This window comes from Dysidea avara, chromosome 7 (genome assembly GCF_963678975.1).
Source record: "Dysidea avara chromosome 7, odDysAvar1.4, whole genome shotgun sequence".
Classification (NCBI taxonomy): Eukaryota; Metazoa; Porifera; class Demospongiae; order Dictyoceratida; family Dysideidae; genus Dysidea; species Dysidea avara.
Window position 1 is genome coordinate 15,388,415 of NC_089278.1, and position 24,962 is coordinate 15,413,376.

General features: G+C 38.4%; 3 protein-coding genes across 4 annotated transcripts in view; 2 read left to right on the plus strand and 1 right to left on the minus strand.

Moving 5' to 3' along the window:
* LOC136260938 (uncharacterized) overlaps positions 1-15,309 on the plus strand; it is a 28,450-nt gene extending 13,141 nt beyond the window's left edge. Inside the window, exons 3-18 of the mRNA XM_066054850.1 lie at positions 16-276; positions 363-398; positions 454-2,399; positions 3,709-3,880; positions 8,156-8,187; positions 8,528-8,630; positions 8,680-8,720; positions 8,769-11,887; positions 12,566-12,713; positions 12,771-12,908; positions 12,957-13,284; positions 13,334-13,533; positions 13,585-13,713; positions 13,762-13,830; positions 13,874-13,942; positions 14,965-15,309. Coding sequence (XP_065910922.1) covers positions 16-276; positions 363-398; positions 454-2,399; positions 3,709-3,880; positions 8,156-8,187; positions 8,528-8,630; positions 8,680-8,720; positions 8,769-11,887; positions 12,566-12,713; positions 12,771-12,908; positions 12,957-13,284; positions 13,334-13,533; positions 13,585-13,713; positions 13,762-13,830; positions 13,874-13,942; positions 14,965-15,027 — 6,854 coding nt within the window. The 3' untranslated portion in view covers positions 15,028-15,309. The remainder of the gene's footprint in view (positions 1-15; positions 277-362; positions 399-453; positions 2,400-3,708; positions 3,881-8,155; positions 8,188-8,527; positions 8,631-8,679; positions 8,721-8,768; positions 11,888-12,565; positions 12,714-12,770; positions 12,909-12,956; positions 13,285-13,333; positions 13,534-13,584; positions 13,714-13,761; positions 13,831-13,873; positions 13,943-14,964) is intronic.
* LOC136260945 (uncharacterized) lies at positions 14,968-24,597 on the plus strand. 2 transcript variants are annotated; one of them, XM_066054864.1, is made up of 7 exons: positions 19,575-19,684; positions 19,843-20,122; positions 20,180-20,677; positions 22,953-22,985; positions 23,668-23,712; positions 23,918-24,181; positions 24,232-24,597. In XM_066054864.1, exons 4-7 carry the CDS (start codon positions 22,958-22,960, stop codon positions 24,528-24,530), a joined length of 636 nt encoding a protein of 211 aa, XP_065910936.1. In that variant the 5' UTR covers positions 19,575-19,684; positions 19,843-20,122; positions 20,180-20,677; positions 22,953-22,957; the 3' UTR covers positions 24,531-24,597. The 2 variants fall into 2 exon arrangements, with proteins under 2 accessions (XP_065910937.1, XP_065910936.1); XM_066054865.1 differs by lacking the exons at positions 19,575-19,684; positions 19,843-20,122; positions 20,180-20,677 and adding an exon at positions 14,968-15,106.
* LOC136260941 (aspartic and glutamic acid-rich protein-like) lies at positions 15,502-18,538 on the minus strand. The gene is made up of 3 exons (XM_066054860.1): positions 18,379-18,538; positions 16,298-18,019; positions 15,502-16,014 (listed from the first exon to the last, which is right to left on the minus strand). The coding sequence occupies exons 2-3, from the start codon at positions 17,997-17,999 to the stop codon at positions 15,611-15,613; spliced, it is 2,106 nt and encodes a 701-aa protein (XP_065910932.1). The 5' UTR covers positions 18,000-18,019; positions 18,379-18,538; the 3' UTR covers positions 15,502-15,610.
* Positions 24,598-24,962: the final 365 nt, after the last annotated feature.

The window sequence follows — 24,962 nt, forward strand, 5'->3', positions numbered from 1 at the left end:
GCCCACATACCACAGCAACCAATACTCCACTACTGAAGGATCTTCTTTGCTATATCATTCCAAATTATGCTACTTGTTGGAGAGTGATAGGAACATTACTGAGTGTACCCAGTGGAACACTTGAAATCATAAAATACAACAACCATGATAAAGCTGAACCTTGTTGTGATGCTGTGTTGGAGAAGTGGCTTGAAGTAGACCCCTCTGCTAGTTGGGAGAAACTGCTTAAAGTGATCAAGTCACCTGCAATGTCCAGTGATCAAGCTCCTGACAAAGGTGACTAGCTACGTATATTATGTGTATAGCATGTGTAGGTAAATGGTCGTCTTAACTAGCTATTGTGTTGCTTTTACTAACTATAGTAACCTCCATGGACAAGTCAGTGGTCACTGATCAAGGTAGAGTGAACACATTATTGTATGCTGCTCTATTTTGGGTTGTTGATTTCTGTAGAAGTATCCATATTGTCAGACGGGGTGAGACAACTTAATAGGTTTGCTGTTGACAAAGATGCCTGGCCACCTAACCGACTACAAAGTTATACTCCACCTTTAGTTCATCATAAAGATCAACATTTCAACAAACCAGCAGTTGCACTGCAATTAGCTGAATGTGTCCAATTTTACTCCAAGCATTACCCACAGGACAGCCTGAAAGAAGCACTCAATAATAGTAAGACAACTAAACAGCTAGTTGATATCTTAGCTCCACTACAAGAGAGTGATGATATGCAATTTATTTTAATGGAGGAGTTGCCTGGTATTGGCAAATCACAAGAAATTACATACAATGTACAAGCACGGTTTAGGATTGATGGTGAGACTTGGTTGTTCAATCAGCTAAAGAACTTCACACCCCTCGTACTGATTCACTATGAAGGACATCACAACTTACATCTAGTTGTGGCTGCAACTGAACTGGCACATACAGGTGACATTGCTTCACTAGCTAGTGATCAACCAGTTCCCAAGCGACTAAAGCTTGACAGCTATCACTCACTACAAGAGGTCCTCAATACTATTACTGTTACTAAAGAAGTTAAGCAAGCTTTATTCCTACTAGTAAAAACTGGTGAACCAAAAGTTATCTTGGTAGAAAATCCTCCTGGAATTGGAAAATCTGTTTTGCTAAAAGAAATTGCACATTGGTGGAATGATGAACTAATATTAAAACCTTCTGAGTTTGTCTGCCTGTGTGAACAGCAAATTGCTTCACCCAATAACCTCCTCCAGTTGCTTTGTGTAGGACATGAAGGAGCACCAGAAATTACAGGCACATGCAACTATCCCGTTTCTGAGAATGGTAACAAAGATCTCCTCTTTGATGGCTTTGATAAATTTCCAGTAGAATTGAAAAAAAGTTTTTGGATCTCTAAAATTCTTGAGTATCATGTGCTACCCAAATCAGGCTTGATTGAGTCATCTCGTCCACATGCCTTGGATAATCTTCACAAACAGACGACACTTAGAGTAGACATTTTGGGCTTCACTGAAGCAGAAAGCATAAATTCCATACAGCAAGCATACATAGTCAAAGAGCTTCCTGAGTATTTTGAAGATAATCCGACTTCTGATGACATTTGTTACATTCCTTTTAATATAATTTATCTGTGCAAACAGGGCATTGCCATTCCCAGTAATTCTCTACAGCTCTACAATTACTTCATCTGTCTTAACATCTGTCGATATCTTGCAAAGTCTGGTCATTCTCTCGACAGCACCGCCATTGATCTAGTGAAACTGTCTGAGCCCTACAAATCAATAGTTCATCAGTTATCAAAATTATCGCTCAAGGATCTTAGTAATAACAAGCCAGTCTTTACCTTGGAGGAAATTACAGCAGTTTGTCCAGATATTGTAGCCAATCCAGACAACTTCAGTCTGCTACAAGATGTTTGGCACTTTGGAATCACTGGGAGACTGATGACATTCAGCTTTTTCAGTGTTTCTATTCAAGAGTTCTTGGTTGCCTACCATATCACTTGGCTTCCACCAGCTGATGACTTGCAAGTACTCAAAGAAAAATTCTGTAGTAATCTTCTCTCTAACATGTTTACAATATTCATGTTGTTTGCCAGGGGACAGAGATCTGCATGTAAATATTTTCTCTATGGTGGGAAAGTCACAATCACAATTTCAGAGATATTCTTGAAAGATCAATTGCAGCATCTCAATCTTTTCTGTTCCTTCCATGAGGCTGGAGATAAAATCTCTTATATTCAGTTTCCTAATTGTAATCAACATTCCAACTATAACCTTAGTCAGCATCTTGATTTTCAAAATCAACATTCTGTTCATAATCAAAGTCAATGTTCTGATAATCAAAGTCAATGTTATGATAATTGCAATCAACGTTCTGATGATCATGGTGGTCATCAAGATGATGTCAAAGAATCCATAGTATGTATATGATAAAGCCAAAACAGCAAGAGTATATACCGTACAGCGTAATAATTTGATGGAGGGAAATTTTGATTAAATGCTTGCCATTCGTCAAAATTTCCTCATCAAAGTTCACATGACTAGTCAATTAGAATACTTCTGGTGCAGGACATTCATCAATATTTTCCTCGCCAATATTCAAGAGATAAGAATTCGTCAAAATTTCCTGTCAAATTATTATGCTGTATGGTAAAAGGGGTGTAGCAGTCTTAACTGTAATGTAACTGGCTTCATTGCTACACTTATTTTATGACTAAATTGTTAGGGGTTTTTTTCAGTAACCACAAATCACAACACCTACATTTAGAAACCATGTCAGAGATAGCTTGGAATAATTTTGTGGAGAAGCTTGTTCCAAAACCAGGAAGTTTGGAAAGCAGTCAATTCCTGGTGCCACCCATGCATGTTTATACAACTATTTCAGGATTTCCATTGTACTATATACAGGTATAGGGCTCCACAATACAATAATTACCTTAAACTGAGTAGCATGATGCTTTATTACTACAAATACAAGAGGAACCGTAGGGATTATAGAAATAAAAAGTAGTGAAACAAGGGAGTTGGAAGATATAGTAGGGGACATTTAATCTCACTGGTATAGGGATTAAATGTCTACTAGTATATCTTCAGGCATAAGTAACCTCCCTTGTTTCACTACTCTTTGTTTTGATGATCCCTAAATTCCGTATTTTTCCTTGTACTTGCTTTGTTCACTTTTAAAAACATTATGACTGGTGAACCTGTACATATGGCATTAGAAGAATATGGGTATCATTGAGCTTATCGTTTTTCATCTTAATGCATACCCAACTATCAATTTTTGAAATGGTAAAGTATATTGCGCTTTATTTTAACCTGTATTTCAAATGAAGAACACTACTAGAAGCACCTCTGCAATCAATCCAGTCACTACGGAAAACTCAAATGATTCCTGTTACAAATGCAGCTAGGGAGACCACCATGCAGCACATACATTTATATACAGAGATCTGTTGAAATACTTTAATAGAACATACACCTGTACTCAAAATATTCTAATAGAATAGTGACCAATTTCAAGCTTTGAGGACTAGTATTTACATTTTTTCTAAAAACATGCTCCATAAAACCCAAATAATTATCAAAAGTGAGACCTACTTATAATGTTATGGATCTGCTAGAAGGTACAACACTAAAGCTGTTGTAGCACTAAAAAAATCTGAATAAATTATGTCAAGAGCTGGACTCCTAGTACTTGTTTAAGAACTTTATCATTCTCTTTCAGGATACTAACGAATCATCAATGGATTTACTCAGGTTCTGGCAGAGTCTCAATTTTTTGCTTTGTATATTGATGAGATGTTTTGGTGGTGGTGGTGGATGTAATCTAGACATGTTTCGTACCATGTCAATGGGACAAAGATTCCGTGAAGAAATTACTAAAGAAGTTGACTGTGGTAAAACAAGTATTTGTGGTATTTAATTGTTAACAATTCATTTGTCAGTGACTGGGGTCAACTAGGTGACTCGGTGTGCTTGCTACTATGGATAAAGCCCTCATGTTATCAAACAATAGGGATCGTGAAGGTTTCCATATTTTCACAAAATATATTGACCAGCACAATACCTTCATAGCACCTTGACAGTATTGGTTAGATATAATCAAGCCCAAAAGTGTCTTCAGTTTGACCAGAAATACTTCCAATTAGGTGCTACAAAATTTTTATTTAGTGGAATTTTATACTGATCAATTGACTAACCCATGCCACGTCTCAATAACAGCTAAGACTACTGGTTTTGATTTTTTTTTTTTTACCATTCAACTTGACAAGAGCCTTTTGACATACCTCTGTACATACAACGTACATGCCATGTTTTCTATCCTTTGTGTCCCATACAGCGCAAGTGTCAATTTGTGGTGGTAGAGTGCAACAATGGTTTTGTGTTGAAATTTGTCCATAATCTATGTAGCTACCACCCTTCCAAAGCAAGCAAGGTTAGGATAATCCAAAGGCTGCAGCACATGTTACTGTCAGACCTTCAGTGCTGGACACTGTAAAGTACTAATAAGAATAAGAATAAATTGATTGTGGACTAGCTTCAGGTAGAACATTTTCAAAAACTATGTGAAACAACTGCATGGCTTTATTAGTAGAGGTGCATGTTTTGTAGTACAAATGTATAATTGTGACTTTACTTGCAGAGGCATAACCAGGACTGTTTAATGGTGGTTCTCCAACAGCATTGTGTTACCTGAAACAGAGGGTCTGGGAACACACAGCCCCCAGATGCTAAGATAAGACTAATGTAATGGCTCAGAACTCAACAGATTGCTACATTTTCTTGTATAAATTAATACATTGATACATAGTTACATGCACTGGCATACAAGTACCCCTGGGATAAAACTAGCTACATGCAGACACCTAGACACATGGGGCGTAGGGAGGGGGGGTTCCAAGGGGTTCAAGGAACCCCCCTGTAAAATTTAGACTTCTGCAAGCAGGACTCTAACACACCATTTAGTGTGGCAGGACAAAATGAGTGAAATGGCACAGCACAACAATTGATAAAGCTTGCATTAATCCCTCTGGGAGGGATTTACAGAAGTAACATGAGCCCTTTCAAAACTTGTTAAAAAGATCAATATACTCTAATAGAGCAGTCAGGTATATACTCTAATAGAGTAGTCAAGTATATATTCTAATAGAGCAGTCAGGCATATTAACATGCATGTAACTATCCATATCCATATGAAGTTTCAGACATTCCAACATTAAATGCAAAACTGAGCAGACCTTATGCTGCTGTAGCTTTGTGTTTAAAGATATAGAACTCCAGTAATTTATCACTTGTGTTTTGCAAAATGAATTTGTGCTATGCACATTTGCAGGGATTTTTCTAGAAATAAATTCAGGGGGGGGCAATCTGAGTTTTTCAGAAATTGAGGGGGGGGCAGAACTTAAATTAGGCTAAATCACCTGTTTACTCAGGCTGGTTGAGGCAGAGTTCAGGGAGGGCAAAATCATTTTCAGGAGGGGCAAAATGCCCCCTTTGCCACCCCCCTAGAAAAATCCCTGATTTGTATAGTTATAATGTTTTGATTGTAAGTCATGACATTTGTATCAGTGGATTCATGGTTCCTATGCCAGTGAGATAACCATCACTTACAGATTACTACACATTTCTCATGTGTTATGCTGTCTGTTTCCACTAGGTAACTTCATCCCAGGGGCACTTTATGATTAATGTATTTTTATAAATTATAGCAATTTGTTGAGTTTTGATTCATTAAAATATTGAAAGTCTCTCTCAGTGGCTAGGGACTATGCCCCCAAACCCCTGCTTCTGATAACTCAACACTGCTGTTAGAACCCCCTTCAAAAAATCCTGGCTACGCTCCTGTAGACATCTGTGGGATTGTAAGTGCAATACTACTACATGAATATCCACTGATACAAATTGGAATGACTTGCTTTATTTTGTAACTGCAAAATATGCATACCATGTATTTATTTTGTGTGCCCAAGTAGAATACATGGGCTCATATCCCCTCTGTAAATCCTTGGGATGAATGTGATTAAGTTTTGTGTTACTATAAAATTGTTTTGCTGTACTGCATGCTGATACTGTCGTTTTGTGCTGCGAAACTAAATGATGTGTTTCGGTTGGCTGTGAGCACATGCCTACTTAGGTTCCTACTGTAAGATTTAAAAAAAAAACTCTTGAAACTCCATATCTCTGGTACCATTTTGTCATTTAGTGTGGTGTAATAAATTGTGAATCATGTTAAAAAACAAAGTTTTAAAAAATATTTTAGGAGCTAAAACGGACAGAATTTGCACCTATACTTCAGGTGATGATTCTCTTGTGTAATGATGTTTACTAACTTGTAAAATTCCTAGTTTTCCTTTACACTTATACCCACAATATCAAGAGGTTCCATAGTTGTAATTTACTGAATACTTATAGGTGAACTAAATTTTCTAAACATTAACATCAGCATGTTTACCATAACTACCAATTTTTAATTCCAGCTAAAGAATGCAGTTTTTACACAAATACCAGTCACTATACAAGGTGCTCAACATAATAGCCAGGGAATGTGATATGATAAATAAACTCAACATTATAATGTTGTCTCATGTTGTGGTGGTTGGTCTTGTTCTTATAGAACATACTCTTACTTAAAAACAAAGTAGTTTGAACTAGTGTTGCACCGATAATCGGTTCAATAATCGGTATCGGCCGATATTGGCTACTAGCCGATTACTCGGTTTTGATTAAATCAAGGCCGATATTAATCTCCACTGCGCTGTGTAGTATAATGATGTGGGGGAGGCTATACATAAGTTATTTGGCATTTTAATTAAGTTATGTGTTAATGGTTTAGCGGTGACTACAAGCCATGCCCATAATAAACTGTCAGGGTTTAGGCAAGAGTTAATAATAGTGGAGGGAGAGTGTCTAACACTGCATAGGCCTGTAAAAAATGATCCTGAGAAATTCAAAGGGATTCTTTCTGTAAAACTCTGTAATTTGTAGTATTCTCCATAGGTGAAGATTGTTTCAATCATCACATTTCTTTGTTCTCTCAGTGTGCAATCATCACATTACCTTGTTCTGCCTGTGTGAACATTTTACACATCTGAAGGAATCCCTTTGAATTTCTCAGGATCATTTTTTACAGGCCTATGCAGTGTTAGACACTCTCCCTCCACTATTATTAACTCTTGGTTTAGGCCATGCCCAACAATAAACTGAGGTTTTTAGGTTTCTATGTAGTACCAGCCACTTGTCTCAACTGTATAGCAGTAGTAAAATGTACTTAAACCCTGTTTACCATGAGTAACTTTTACTTGTGGTATACATCTAACTTTACATTTTAGCCTAGAATGAGCTGTATATCAATGGTTATGTCACTAATATGAGCCATTTAATAATGATGAGGATGAGTGTTAGTGTTATTAGTGTATATCGGATCGGTTATCGGTATCGGCTAATTCTGTTGCTTAATATCGGTTATCGGAATAATCGGCTAATTTGGATATCGGTGCAACACTAGTTTGAACGACAAGCAATAGATTAAGACACCCATGGCCACAGTCAATATGTTTGTAACACCAAGGCACTGGCTTGTTGCTGGTAGCACAGGACAAACAAAAAAAAATGATGGTCATATATCAAAAGGCAACAATTAATGGATCGGTGGTGAGTTCCAGTGATCCCAATGTTCCAGAGTTTCATCAATATATATAGTTGAAAAAAATCCTTTCAATGATTTATTCACAAAAACAAGTTATATATGTGTCAAAAAGCTGTTGTACAAAATACAAGCTTCAAAGTTTTGATATAGCCCAAAATTTTCTTCAAAGCCATGCATAATTATTACAGACCTAACACTTGTTTATAGTGATCTGAGTAAACAGTCATAATTATGAAGATTTTATGATTCGTTCTTAGTAAGTATAAGCTAAAAGTTTATCTATCTTCATATTAACACCAATGATATTCCTTTAGCCACCAAAAAAATTAATTTTCAAAGTATTGAATTTCATTATAAAATACTACAGTTTTATCATGACCGCATTGTCATATTACAAAACCACATTATGTTCAGGTAGAAGTTAAGGATTCAGCCAATAGCCTTATGTTCATTGTCATCGCTGCTTACAATACGTTTTATCCTCATCTTGCACTATGGTACTTGTGTGTTTATTTTGTTAATTTAGACAAATCTTCCCGACAAGATTTTATCACTACGGTAAGTTTCACTAGTGTGATAGAAGTCCTTAACTTTTAAAAGTCTTCAGCACAGACAGATAAATAAGAAAGTATATAAATTTCACACATTTTTGGCTGTATCTACCAATTTTAAACTATGCGGTTGTGGTTAATGTCTTTAAAATGTGTGATTGTTTGTATTTATGTTTGTATGTACTGTACCCATTGAGCAAACAGTTTTATACAGCCAGTTTGTAAGGAGTTACAGCTGCTGATACCTTTTTTTATTCAAAAGGTGCTTTTTTTCTGCAGTTTAACTATTTGGAGAATTAATACCATGATTTTCTATTGATTTTGCTTCACTGTTTTTTTGTGTATAGCCATTCTTGACCTACTTATGTGGTACTAAACCAGTTGCTACTTTATTATGGTTACTGGCTAATGAAGGTGGAGATGACATATCATGTGAAGTTGATGAACCAGGTAAGTATAGTCTCACTCTGTGCTAGTTTAATAACTAATGTGTGTGCAGGTGTGTGTGGATCAGTTAGTGATGTGTGCCTTAGACTTAAGGTATAGTGATCAGCTTGTAGCTATTGGTTGTAGTGTGTTGTGCTTTAGGAGCTGTTGAATTGCAAGCAGCACTATAAACATTGTGACGTAAAAACTGTCTTAGTATATTTCCTTTCATTGTGTTCAGTTGTCTGGTATTTAGCCATTGATCTTGGTGATAATGATGTGACACTAAGCCATGATCTTAGATGTCCCTATTTTGATGTGGTATTTCATGAGTCAAGAAATTTTTCAAGTTTTAAATTTCATTATCACCTTGACAATATCACTCCTGATAATCAGAAGGACAAATCTAAAGCTCTTTTATTTTATTTTATTTCATTTTACTCGATTACAAATGGGGTTCAGTTATCAGCCATGGATCTTGATGATGACAATAGTGATGATTCTGGTTGTCCTAATTTTGATGTAATATTTCATAGTGCAACAAATTTATCAAACTTTTATTTACATCATTATCTTGACGATGCCACTCATGACTTTCAGAAGTTTAACAGAGACAAATTCAAGTTTAAACTTGTTTGCTGTGCTGTAATAGCTGCTACAGCACTTGTTACTGATTATGATCATTGCCACCATTTCCTTGTCACTACCAAAACAAATTTTCAAAGGTTTACATCAGCACATGAAACATTAGCAAAGCAATGTTTTCTCAAGAGCATGAAGAAGAAGGTGTACAGAGATTTTATGTATTTCAGTATTCCTTGTCTGGCATTAGAGTTTGTTCACTATCTGCCTACCGATAATCATGGGATGTTTAAAAGATTGTATGACCTTGAGCAAGACAGTGGACACTTATCTCATCGTCTTAAGAAATCATCAACAGCAGATATGAGTGATATAGCAAAGTTTGAACACTGCAAAACTACTGATGATCATTCTAATGGCATAATACCATACACTTTCATTACCAGTGATCATCACTTAGTTACTAGTGGTCCAGGGATGATGTCACGTATTGTAAAGAAAAGCAGCATGTCACCTTCTATCTTACAGCTACTCACCATTTTACTAATCTGTGCTATCATGTTGTGTACCTTTTATCATGTGGCCCAAATGCCTTCCATAATGACACCAGTATTGAGCAAATACGACATATTCCAGTGGCTTTCTATGCATTTTGCAAATGTGTGTGATCATGGTGATGGTTCATCTACATGTTCCTTCACTTGTAAGGGTAACTGTATAGTAAGTCACTGGCATCTAGTGGATAGTGCAAGTATTTCTCTTCATCAGAAAGTTAATAATAGTACTAAACATTTGATCAATAGGTCATTCATGAATAGTTTGATTTTAAACTTTTATCAAGCAGTGAACAGTTTACCATCAGTGTCATCGGTGACGAAGGCAGTGAATATATTGTGGTGCTCACCAAGGTACATAGTAGATGTAATATGTGACAAAATAGTTAGTATTTCCAATGATATATTGACTATGGCTTGTGGTCAATTACGTGCCATTTCTCCCTGTCGAAGCATCACCGCTAGCAAACCTGCTACGCTACTCACAAATGTACAACAAGATTGGACTGTACCACAACAATGTTACAACAATAGTCGTGCTTGTTTAGTAGCAGGAAAAGAGATTTTCAAATTCACTTTGTATCATCAAAATACAAGTTCTCCTTTTACATCAGAGAAGTCACCATCAGCTGCTGACATTGCAGGTGGTGTTGGATGTGAAGATGATGTAGAGTTGGCAGATTGTGTAGAGGAAGTTGATGATCACCAGTTCCCTCATACTAGTGCAGTCTGGAGGAATTCCTCCCACTCTTTTGAGAAATATGAGCCAAAGGTGTCTACTGACATATGGTTTATCTCAGAACATCCTATCAACCATGCTGATATACCAGAGGTGTATGGAATTGCCGAAGAGTGCAGTGATGATAAGCCCGGTCCTGGGCCTAGTGGGATAGTCGAAGAAGAAGTCACTGATTCATTGGAGAATAGCCCCTCACTAGCATGTTACGAGGAGTCAAGTGTACAAGAGAGTGTACCAGTTACGGAGTCATGTCATGATGAGATGAAGGACCACATCACTATCTCCTACCATTGCCCCAACACCAACTCATCTGATAAAGTAGAACAATTATGGCCTTATCATGCAATGGAGGCCTGTGCTCTGGATAATAATGATAATAGTGATAGTGATGATGTCTTTGATGATGTAGACAATGCTGACGATGGTGATGATGAAGATTTTACTAATCAAAACAATCAAGCTACACTAAGTAAAAGTATTTACACTGAAAGTATTAAGAATTTTATCAACAATGTGTTTTTAAAATTTCCACAGAGTTGTCCTCCACAGGAATATGATGATCACAGAAGTGAATTGGCCATACCCAGAGGCCACACTTTTTATCAACCACCTCACCATACCCTCAATGATGTACTCAGACCAATAGGGGACACTAACAAACCTCAACCAAGCCACACTGACCAGCCAGCTCAATTTGAAGGTACTACAGCTGACAGAGATGGAGGACAACCCAAATCAATACAAGCACCATCAATTAATGCTCAGTTGCCGTCTGATGTGGTGCCTGATGGTAAATCAGTGGTCCAGGCTTCTCTTCCACATTCTCTAAGGAAAACAACTGTGAGAGATGACACACATGTAGAGAAGGATCTTGCACAGCATGATACATATGTAGAAAAAGATGGCCGTCTTCAAGATGCTGCGGTTAGTATTGGTGCTGCGGCATTTGCCCATGTTGGTGGAACAATTGGTTTTGATGCACAACTTATCAGTGAACAGCCAAGACAACTAGAGCACTTACCTGTTCCAGGTCCTCATTACGATTACTTGTATGATACAAAGTTTGAAGAAGATGTTCCAGTTAGTTATGAAGAAGTGAAACAAAGGGCAAACGTTAAAACTACCTTCCTACAACATGAGATTGAAGAGCGAAGTCACAAGCCAACAAAACCTCACCACAATACTCAGCAGTCACAGCACCTACCAACAGCACCCGCCGCTGGTGTCGTGAAGACTAAGACACTTCCCAAGAGGAGCTGTATAGTAATTGGAGACAAGCAATTCCCACTTGATCCTAATTTATTGGCACACCCTCACATGGACCAGTACTTTGTGAAAGACAGGACTGAGATGAAGCCAGGTCACTTTCTAGCAAGACTCACTCTTCACCATCATTACCTTGATAAGTTAGTGATGTACAACCTCTATTGTCATAATATGTGCAGTACTGTAGTACTTAAGGCCGTCATTTATTACCGTATAGAGGGAAACTTTGGCAGAGCAAAACTTTGGCAAATAGCAAGCTAAATTGCATTTGGTGAAACAAACTTTGGCAAATTCTTGATGTTTAGGTATGAAGATGCTAATCCGAGGCACTATGAGTAATTGGTGTGGCAAATTTGTAAAATTCGTTAAATTTTTAAAATTTGGTGCAGCTACCTAAAGTGATAATGGGAAACAAGGAATTTAATAATGATGGCCTGATAGTAGGGCTCTAAGATGGTGTTTAGCTAAAAGCTATAACCCTACCTAATTTAAGCACTTATGAGCCACATTGTTAGCAAATGGTTTCTTTAAGCAGTTAAGTTCATAAGCCACTACAACAATGTGATATGAAAGCATCTATGCCAAGCAAGAAGTGGTTGGTCATGCTTCATAGCTCTGTGACATATTAGTTTTTGTGATCACTCTATCGAATGTTGTGTCTAGATGTTTTGAAATCCTTTTGTTACATTCATGAGCAGTATGCAGTTTGTCAAAGACACGTGACCAACCTCCTCTGACCAAGCACTTATTTTATTTAGTAAAGTAGTTTGGGTAGACAATTAATTCATCATAAATATTTATTTTACACTTTTCCACAGACTGAACAGCTCAGAGGTTACTACAGCAGCTCAGAGGTCACAGGCAGCAATTGCTGTTGCTGATTTAGCAGTTGAGAAAGATGGTGCAGTCACTGAGCGACGACATTTTCCCCTTAATGTAAACAGAACTGGATATGTTGTGTTTAGTGTAAGTATATTTCCTCATGAAGTATATTTAGAAATCAAGTTGTTAATTCAATTACAGAGTGACTCAACAAGATTTACAGGAGACAAGAAATACCCACTACCCAGTAGAAAAGCTGCTGCAGTAAAGTTGGGCAAAGGTGGTAATGGATTTGTCTTCTCAATATTCCACAATGGCAAGGAGTATGCGGTGAAGAAGGTAATTAGAACATTATAATAATAGACTAGTAATGAGTGTCTCCATTAGACTGTGTACAGACCAAGTGAGATCAGGGTACACTCTCAACTTGCTCATGTTAATCTTGTCAACCTTGATGCTGTCCTTATGGGGGAAGAACACGAGAGACATAGAGGCAAATTCTATGCCTTCTGTTTCATGACTAAAATGGACATGGACTTCAGAAGTGTGATCTCCACTAAGGAACATGGCTGTCTGAAGCATCTCAAGTTACAACTTGTTGAACAACGTAACTTGTGGGAGTTGGTGATGGTGAATGTGAAGTATGTGCTGAGGTCAGTACTGAAGGCATTGGATTACATGCACAACCAAGGACTGGTACATCGTGATGTCAAAGGTACACTATTCTGTTCCTAGTCAATAACACCAGCTCATGCACTACACAGCTAGTAACATTTTACTGAAGATGCGGTGTCAGTGTACTAAACCATTGATGTGTGCCTGTCCTCAAAAGTACTCAGTCAAATTGGGAGACTTTGACTCTTCTACTACCGTACCTGGATATGGTCTGAGGATTGAACCACACCAGATGATCCGATATGCCAGTGTGTTGCCATTGGGAACTATGGGATATCGAGCGCCTGAGGTTTGTTTGTATTCTAATGTTTTAGTGTATATACGTAACATGTTGTATCAGGTATCAATGCATCTGGTGATCTCAGGACCATATGAAGTATTGTACACAACTGGTGTGGATATTTGGTCATTTGGTTGTCTCCTTCTCAACATGTTAATTGGTAAAGCTGGTCCACTGAAGCAGCGAGGGGTGTGTTGTACTATATCACAATAGCAATTTGTTAGTATAACATTATAGGAGGCAGCATTATTGCTGTCAGCTCAAGATGAACCTTACAGTGAGGAACTGTACAATAAGATCATCAAGGTGTGTTGGTGACCTCGTATCATCTGATCAGTGTATTGTATAGGTGAAAGAGCTACAGAAATATTACAGTGATGTACCAGAGTTGGTTGACCTTGTACGCAAATGTCTGCAGGTAGGGAAATTGCAGATCACTATGGTGATATGTTAAGCTCACAATTAACATGCACATCCCAATGTTAGAAATTTACAACCCTACTAACTGTGGAATTACTGAAAAGTTTTAAATTGAAGTATTGTAATGTGTATGTATGTGTACATGTGCAGAGTAGGTTTGGATAAAGGTTTTCAGTAGGAATCAGCATGAGAACAATTGACGAAAGAGCCATTTTCTTAACATTGGTTTTACTGATTGTCTAGGACATGTGGTATTTCTGCCATTGCTGTTGTATAAAAATAGTTCTTTTGTATACTGTTTCAGTGTCTATGCTATTTGAGATATGTAGTTTTTAGTTGTGTTGTTGATTCAGGATTGTTCACATACAGTGTATTGTGGTGGTAACTATATAGTATAGAAAAGTGAAAGAAGACAAAGTACAATAATCATGTTGTCTATACCAAGTACCTCACTGTGAGATTTGTTGAAAATCACTTAATTACTAATACAGAATCTTCTCATTCATTTCCACTCCATCTTGGTGATTTCAAGGCACAGACCTCTTTCCACAAGTTTGTAGGATTAGAGCAGACAGAGCAGTGGTGACACAGCTACTAAACTGCATCAGTGTAGCTAACTACCAGTGGAGTTTGTGTTAGTATGGGTTTTGCAGCAAATTAATTTGAATAATTTAAAACAGTATGTAAAGGAATAAACAAAACTACTAGTTTAATGCAGTGTATCTAGTGGTGTGTGTATATGCATGTGTGTGTGTGTGTGTGTGTGTGTGTGTGTGTGTGTGGTGCATAGTGTGTCCAGCAAAAGTTTTGTAAAATGGAGTACTAGCCGTATGTATGTGCACATCACCTAATAACGCACATGTAGAAATTTTACGAAGTAATCGTTTAAGCAAGATAATCACTGCTTCTTGTGATCTTCTACCTATGAGTTTCATTCTCTGCCTAAAACCACATTAATAATTATGACAAGGAAACAACATGGATATGTGGCAACTATGATAACTGAATGTTTGTCCACAGGTTGAGGTCCACTGCAGACCTACAGCAAAGCAACTACTTCAGTTGGACATGATGAAGTGTTAGTGACGATATATCATATGCAGTTTTGAGATTTTGTGTTTTCCCATAAACACCACAATCTGGTGTTTTGTTGACACTGAGTGTAAATTTTACTAAGTTTACAAACATTTGTTTAGTTTTCGATCACTATGTAGTTTAGCCTTTTGTGTATAGATTAATGGCACATTAGAATGTACACATGCAGATTTTTGGTATTATTTACATATATTATTGTAGTCCAATTATCATCTCCTTACTGTACACATATTTGTGGTGAACAATAATGACAACTTGTTCCCATGAGAATATCATTACACACTACTTACATGTTATTGGTGTGGCAATGTGGTGTGTACTTTGAGGAAAAACTAAACAAGGTCTGTTGACTTTGAGGAGCTGGCAGTGTTGTTGTAACGTTTCTGCATCTTAAACAAATGTTATTCTAAACACCTTAACAAATACTCAAGCCACATCTGAACAATTGCCTCACACTGTATATCACATAGTAATACCATAACTATATAGCTCAAGTACAAAAGATATTACAGACATGACTAATGTTCAGCAATATAAATTCCTAATGCATGCATGCAGTAAGAAAACTAGCTCAGTACACTTTTGTGAGCTCAAAACGCTTATGATAGTCTTTTGAATTACCATCTACCCAACGGAATACATCAAGATCAACAGTGGCTGGTTGGGAGTAGTCTCTGCTATAGACAAAGTAGGTGACAATGGAATCAATATTCCAGCCATCATTGCTGCCCTCTACAATAGTAATGTATTCCACATCTTCTGGTTTAACACATCCGTCAACTTTGAAGTGATACTTCAGGCCCATCTTCCACATGTCTCCCTTGTGGGACAGGTAGTCATTTCTTGGGAGGTCAGGTAGTACTGCCCTGTAAGCTGTTCCGTTAATCTTAATCTCCACTCGATGTAATGAATCAGCCCCAGCATGTCTGTAGCCAGATGTGAATGCCATGATGTACAAGAATCGAATGCACTCATCTGTGAATTGAACAAAAATCTATACATCAATGTTGTGTTTGCATGTGCAGGCGAATCCAATAAGACCATTCATCCAGTATTATACATTGTTCAATGGGTACACTGTGTGTGCATGTACAACTGTAAGATGTTTGTTTGGCTTAAACATCAATCTGTTAGTGTATCATGTTATTTCTTATCCCAGTACAAGTAGCTTACTATACTGTATGGTGATAATGCACTTGTTATAGGCTAGTTTCTTACTTTGTAAACTTTATATATTTCCACCCCATAAAACACTTACCTTTATCTTCTGGTTTTTTTGTTGCCTTATCCTTATCATCAGGTTTATCCTCTGGTTTAAAATCATCTGGTACTTTAGCCATGTCATAGCCAAATTCATCAGAGTCTTCTAAAGCATTGTCCAGATTGATAGACATTTCTTCTGCTACATCTATGTCATTGAAGTTATCTGAAGTTTGAAATTCTCCTTCGTCTGTTTGTCCACGAAGCCTGTCATCTATGGGTTCTGCGTACTCATCAGATTGCACTGCTGCATTATCAAAATCATCATCAAAAGGCAAGTCTTCAAAATCCTGCTCATTTGGCTCATTCCAAGATTCTACAGGGGCATTTTCTTCTTGCATATTACCATCAGGAGACATTTCATGATCTTGCCTCTCTCCTTCAAAGTCATCTTGCCATCCTCTTTCATCTTCCCAAGTATTTTCAGTTCTGGCTGGTTCCTCCCATGGTTGACCTTGCCTCTCTGCTTGCCATCCTTCCTCCAAGCGGTCATCAACATTTGCAGGCTCATTCCATGAGCGATCTTCTGGTTCATTCCACAGCTGATCTTGTCCCTCTCCTTTGTCTTCCCAAGTCTCATCATTGTTTGCTGGTTCATTCCATTCCTGACCTTGCTTTTCTGCTTGCCATCCTTCTTCCCAAGTCTCATCAGTCTTTGCTGGTTCATTCCATGACTGACTCTCTGCTCCATTCCATGGCTGACTCTCTGGTTCATCCCATTCCTGACCTGGCCTCTCTGCTTGCCATCCTTCTTCCCATGTCTCATCAGTCTTTGCTGGTTCATTCCATGGCTGACTCTCCCATTCTTGACCTTGTCTCTCTGCTTCATCTTCCCAGTTCTCTTCAGTTTTTGCAGGATCTTTCATTGGCTGGTTGTCTGGCTCATCCAAAGGTTGATCACCAGGCCTGGCCCATGGCTTGGCATCATCTTCATCCCATGGTTTGTCATCAGGTTCGTTCCATGGCTTAGCCCATGGCTTGTCATCAGCCTTGTCCCATGCTCCGCCTTCTGGCTCATCCCATGGCTTTTCTTCTGGCTCTTCCATACGATTTGCAACTGGTTCATCAAAAAATTTATTAGCAGGTTCTTCCATTTCATTGGCTTTGTATTCCATGTCAGCAGCCCCTTGTTGCCTCTCATAATATTCTAGTTCATCTGCAGCTTGCTGCTGGTTGCCATATTCATTGTTATTCTCCTCCCAAAACTCTTGTTCTCTCCCTTCAGGTGATTCCTCCCAAGCTTGTTTGTTTTCATCCAGTTGTTGGAACAATGCTGGGTCTTCCATAGACATTTCATTTACTTGTGATTCTTCAGAGTACTCCATGGGGTTAGCATTTTGAAAGTCGTCATTGTCAGATTCATACCGAAATGGTGCATTGTTTACATTTCCTATTTCTGTATCAGTTTCAGTTTCCTGGTTGTTAACTTGCTCCTCCCCCCACCATTCAACATTTTCATCCAAGTCAACAGGGCCCTCCCTGTTTACCGGTCGACCATTTCTGTCAACTGCTGGCCCTCCCATAAAAGCTTGCTCTTCTGAAAACTCTTGCATTTCAGCAGGTGCTTCCTTGTCAAGAGCTTGCTCCATTTCATTTAGCCAAGAGTCAACTTCATCTACTGACTTCTCTGCTACTACTGGTGCACTGTGCACTGTTTGACTCAGTAGAGCCACAAACGTTAACGTAATGAAATATTTCATGATGACTGCTAGTCAAAAGTCTGCAGATAAAAGAATCACTCTATATTTTAGTTTAAAAGTATACCCATGACAAGTCATGCAAATAATTATCACATATCCTACTGTAGTGACCTGTGAAAAAGCTACTTAAAGCCTGTGAATACAGTGAGTCAAATCATGCATCATGTCAAAGCCTACTAAATGCAGAAAACAAATCCCAGACCCTGGGGTGACTTGAACTGCCATCATGCAACATGCAGTCTAGGCATTCGCTTGAGAAGCCAATAGTCACAAGATTAGGCCCAATATTAATGCTACTGAACATGATAATGAAACTGTTACGGTGTCTTGAAGCCGTATATGTGCAGATACGCGCACGCGTACACACTCTCCCACTCACCTGTCTGCAAACAAACTGCTTTGATGATGTTCAATCACTTGTCAGAATCTTTCAGGAGTTAACACTAACGCGTAGAACAAAATGATGATTATTTTCGCGTGCAGAGGAACTTATTTGTATACCTGCAGCCCAACCCACATAATCACGTGAGTGCTTTTGTTCAGATGTGTGAATGACGTCACATCAAAACAAAAGTAATTGGTCCGTACAATATAATGCGCTTGTCAATTTCATGCCCCTCACCCGGGGGGGGGGGGGGGATACAGGGGATTTGACAAATCGTGGTGTCAGATTCCTACTACTGGGGTAAAATCGGCTGTCAAATCTCCCACTATGTCCCCACCCCCATAGTGTAGGGGATTTGACAACACCTCAAGGATGACTAAGCGCATATTTCCTGCATGCGTCTAATAATAAACCTGCCCTGTAGCTAGTAAAATTATAGCAAGTGTGATTTTATTGTTTAGAAATGCAACTACCGAAAATCGGTCAGTGAATTGAACAGTTGTCAATCGCCCCAGGGGTGGGGACAAGAAGCAATGTCAAATCCCCATCTGGAGTGTGGGGACGCCCGGGGGTGGGGCATGAAATTGACAAGTGCATAAGTGTACTATCTATGTACTTAGCTAGCCGCTGGACATATTGCAGCTTAGTCTGGCGTCACCCGCCCCTTCGCAAAAAGTAAGGGTGTGGTGAAATACAAATACCTAATCATTTCAAAAGGAATTCAATTAGACAGTGCACGTATTGCTTGTTACGTCAGATGATTGCACTTCAATTCGAACAAAAGCATTGTGTTGCCAAGGCGATTTCTGTGTGAACGTCATTGGCATGCACTAATTGGCTAGCGCCGAATCTGGGCGCTAGAAATGATTTAGTATTTGTATTTCACCAGACCCTTACTTTATGCGAAGGGGCGGGCGGCGCCAGACTAATTGCAGCTATGGCAAGCTAAATTCGTTCTCAGACTTTTATGTAAAACTCGAGTTTAGTTTCTTCATTGCTGCAAACAGGTCACATCATGGCTATTTATGCTTATGGTTTCATGCATTCTTGCTCAACCGAGACCCAGTTCACTGCATGGTCAACTTTTTCTTTATCATTTTCAGGCTATGGCAACAGTAAAGAAACATAAGAGAGTCTTTAGGTGACTGCAATCACCAGATTTCTTGCTATAGATCATTTTCAGCCGGAACCGCTAGATCTCACTTTGCGGCTCGCACATGCGCGTATTTTCAAATTTGCTGTGGAACGCCCTTGGACGACCTGTATGTCATTTAGGGTATCATCTCTTCAAAGTAATGAGGTAAAGAATAACTATGTAGGTATCCATGCTACAGCATGCATATCTATGGTTTTGTCACTGTCGGGACTTTCCCCGTAAAAATCCCATGACGTGCAAGTGTTACACAATAATGGAGTCCGAACATACTAGATGACATGGTGTGTGAAATATTACTACAGGGAACACAACTGTCGGAGCAATGCAAACTGCATCAGCTAAACTTTTATGTTGTGCCAAAAGTGTGTCCTCGATGGAGGGATGTAGGACTGGCTCTACTGTTTGATGGACCAGAACTAGAGTCTATTGCACAAAATAACAGGACACCTTGTAGCCCTGGGGAAATGTGTAACAAGATGTGGTACTGGTGGACTAGTAAATATCCTAATGCCAGTTATGATGATATCATCAAGGCTTTGTGCTCACTAGATAAAGCTGGAATTGCTAATGAAGTCTCTGAAGGTAGCTACAAAATGTTTACATGTAAAATACTGTTTTATTAAATGTGTTTTGTTGTAGTATTGGGCAGTAAGTGCAATGAAGTAGTATGTCACTCAACACTAGAAGCGTATATCACACCTAAAATAGCATATTTGTGGAGAACTGTTGCTTTGGAACTTGGAATGCCTAATCATGAGATACAGAACATTCAACAAGTGACAGATCCAGCGTCTGCTTGTTGCCTTGAAGTATTTAGCCGCTGGCTACGACGACAGGTTATAGCGACATGGGCAGATGTTTGTGACGCTCTCAAAGAGGCTGGTTACATTGCTTTTGCTTGTGACCTAAAGCATGCATTACTGAAGAGTGACTTGTCACAGTTGAAACATGTATAACCCCATTATATGTTGCATGTGAATTACTAGTCTGTGTATATCTATAATAACAGTATGGTGTGTTGTAAATTCCTATCCCACAATCAATCATTGTGGCGCGCGCCCCTTTACATTAAAAGGGACGATTACGTGACGCTAATTATTTGTTATTAGTCCGGCATTCGGCAACAGATCATATCAGGTACGTAAAACTATATAGCTCAGTATAAGCTATCTACGTTACAGTCAGTAAGGAGTCTAGTATGGACTTGGGTAGTCTGGGGATGGGACTAGGCGTATAGGCGAGCGATTGTAACTGACGGGCACAGGTAGTTATGAAACTATGTGGTAATATTAAAGACCAGCCTTCCGGTGGCGAGGCCGTAATATAATGATCCATGTATAGTTTAATCAGCGAAGAGTAAAAACTATCCACACTAGTATTGTAATGTACCTATCAATCTAAAGCCCCACCCCCGGGGAGTCCCCATACACCTACTGGGAATTTGACATCTACATTTTGCCCCACCCCTGGGGTATTTGAAGTTTGCTGAACCAAGGAGAAAGTCAACATTATTAGTGATAAATAAAATGTAATACATGCCGGTATATATATTAAAGTAAGATGAGTGAGTCCTCGGGCAAACACAGCCACAGATGGGGTGTAGCTAATTACCCCCACAAAATCATTTTAATAGGTAAATCAAATATACTATTGAACCCCTCTTTCGAGGTGGGGACATAGGGTTTTGACAAGCTTCTCAGCCCTAGTACAACAAAGCCCCACTGTACCGGGAGGTGGAGCATGACATTGATAGGTGGAGGTGAACAGAGGTTAGGCAATCACTTGGCATATCATGTAAATAAATCATGAATATATTTCTTCTGTTCTGCAGGGTGGGCAGATCACATTGTGGTTAAAATTACATGTGGTATATACTCATCATTTTTTGCTAGCACATGTAGAAATAGTGGATGTGTGCAGTTAGGATTCTCAGCTCTTTTACTTTGTAAGATCAAGATACTCTTAACAGTCAAATACTCTAATAAAACAGTCACACACAGCTGAGCCAGACTGCATGCATTGTAAGACAATTAGCTAATAGCTTTTTTTACATATGTGGCTATGAGTATCAGGGGCGGATCCAGAGTTTGGAAAGGGGTTGCACTTTGCTGAAAAGTTGAAGACTTAAAAAAAAAAGGGTCACAGCAACAATGGCTGCCCTTTACCAAATGTATTTACTATAAAGTATATAAAGATCCTTATTGAAATCCTTATTCATAGCTTCATAGTTAACCTACACTGCCTCGTGAACAGTGTGACTGCTTTATTAGAGTGACTACTCTATTAGAGTATCTCGATCTTGTATGCAATTTTTATTGAAGGAGATGGGGGGGGGGGGCACGTGCCCCCTGTGCCCCTCCCCCCCGGATCCGCCACTGAGTATCTATAATATGTTGTTCAGAACTCATGTATATTTCATAGACAGCCTGGCTTCTGAGAAAAGTGTTGGGGACTTTGTGGCTTATTGAATAGACTATGTGTAGCTAATATCACATGCTGTCATGATGATGTGTTACACTTATACAATATGAATTAATTGTAACTAGCTATAGTAGTGGTATAGCTATACAGGCATGTGGATTAAATACTTGGTGGGTAAATCTAGCTGAAATGCAGCTCAGCATGTGCAATCTTGAGTGTGGCCTTGCAAAAATTGTTATGGCTTTGATGTCATGGGGAAAGTGAAGGCAAAAGTATAATATTGAGTGTTCTATTGCAAAAACATTCCTAAGTAGAAGAACTTGCCACAGCACAAGTATGTTGTGTACTTCTACCTAGTAATTTACTTTGTTATAACATTACTCTATATTCCAGTATATACAATTCCTTTGAATTAGTACTTCAAAATTTTCCTAGCAAAAAAGTGCATACGTTTTTTTGCCCTCAAAAAATCATGCCCTATAATGTTTCTCTGACAGTCTACATCTAGGAGAATCCACCCATGCAAATTCCTTTATGGGTTGGGTCAAAGTACAAAATCATATCTAGCTGCCACTGCAAAATCTAGTGTGGAAAAGTTGGAGGTTTTCCAGCTAGCATTAGTTAGACCCATCTGACCTACCAATCATGATCTGGGTCATAGCTAGTCTATCATAGCTTGACACTGTAAGGTTTGCACAGAGCAAAGGAATTTGATATGTAACCAGCAGACTTGTATTATTATTGTAAGCTTATAAGCTCCTCAGTGGGGACCTAAGTGGGACAAGTCACTCCTAACTATAATCGTACATGTGCCATTATGTATTTAGCTATCTATAGCTGATTTATTTAAAGTAACTATGTAACCACTGAGTGTACATGATAGCTGCAGCGTAAATAGTTATATACAAACAATGAACTTCCCCAGTCCTACATCCATGTGGCACTGCATCTGTGTTATAGAACCTGTAATGTGATGTGTTATTCATTATAGGCAGTATGGCTCATCAAAGGCAGCAACAAGAGTGTAAGTTATTGATACCTTAATTGAGTGTATATAAATCTTTACAAATAGTTGTATTATTCATCATCGATAAAGGATAAATACCAGCACAGATAACATACATGACCCCACATGCTCCTTCTTACTATCCACCATAGCTAACTATTACTTTTACTAAATATTGTAACAACTCCAGAATGAAGTGTATACTAAAATATAATACTCGGATGTGATCTTGATCCTATCTGCATGCTTTCATCTTGTGGTATAGTTAATCACACACAATATCATTTTAGCAGTGTTTAGTTGTCACTAAAATTAATGCTAGCACAAAAAAAAATTCCATCTTTCATATAAACACCCAACCAAGCACTTCTATTCTATAGCGTATAGTCTCTCAGCCACACCATATTTATCTTCCAAGTTACACTCACTGGTGGGCTTTATACTATAGAATAGAAGTGCTTGGTTTGGTGTTTATGAAAGATGGAATTTTTTTCTTTGTGCTAGCATTAATTTTAGTGATAACTAAACACTGTTTAAATGATATTGTGTGTGATTAATAATTTTAGTTTAGAACGTCCATGAATATACATAATCATTTGATAACTTGTTTAGTTTTTGTTATTAGCATTGGATCATAATTATCATGCACGAGGATTGGATTGTGTGTTATATAACATCATATAATATGATTATGTTGTAGCTGTGGACACCACTCAGACTGCGGCTGTACAACAGGGAACTTTGTGTGAGCATATTATAACATAGTAGTTGTACATGTCCTTTAACTGTATGTACACATAGTGTTTTACACACTTCATAACCAGTAGTTATAGATGGTCAATAGGACGTCAGACTACACACTTAGCTATAGGTCACTCTTACTCACCATTACATACTGTGTATACTGCACTCCCCTGTGCTCATACGTACTTGGTGATTATTATTATTAGTTATGAAAATGAAGCAACAAGAACTACTCCCAGATGATGTGATGGCAGAATGGGAAGATTTGGGCTTTCAGTTGGACTTTACTGCTAATCAATTGGACACCATCAGCAGTAATCATGATGAGAAAGCTGTGGAGACTTGTTGTAGGGAGATGTTGAAGAAATGGTCTAAACAGTATAAACTTCCATCTCCACAAGCAGCGAAACAGTTAATAACTGCAATACACAAAGCTGACAATAACTACTATGCTGAGCAACTAAAAACTGGTGAGTGCCTGTATACACTACACTCAAGTGTATTGTGTTACTCTACACAGAGATACAAGGAGGACAAGAATTTAGTCAAAAATACCTACTAACAACTGTCGTTGAACAGATAGCTTGTGACTGGCGTGACGTTGGTATCTATTTGGGAGTGAATGTAGATAACATTGAGAAGGAGCACAATGCTACAAAGGCCAAGTTTGAGGAGATGATGTCAACTTGGCTCAAAAACCAGACTGATCCTGAACCAGTTATCTACGAAAAGCTATATAAAGCTCTCGTGGCAGCTGATCAGATAGCTGCTGCTGAAAGGTTCAAAGAAAAAGTGGAAATGCAGACCGATATTAATTAAACATTATACAAAACTGCACTAATTGTTTTGATATACTTTATACATAAATTTAATGAGATTGATGAAATCGGAAATCCACTGCATGGCCTCATTGTGAGTGACGGGGTATTAACTCAGTGAAGTATCTCCCTCATCTTGGGTACCTGATAGGATGAATAATGTGGAAATTATTGATGCACAAGGTCAAGACTTTGGAGCTTTAGAAGTTGTGTTCTCACCTGTCTGTTGACACGAGTGACAATGCATGTTGTCAATCCTGCTGTATGGCAGTGAATACTGAACAATAATAATAAGTGCAGCAGAGGAAGTTGAATGGTTTATAGTGTTAAGTATTACTAGCATTGGAACAGCTTATGAGAGATCTAGCACTTAACTAAGGAAAGACATTTGGAATGGCTAGGCCGTTTGACATGGATGAACTATGTATTCCTA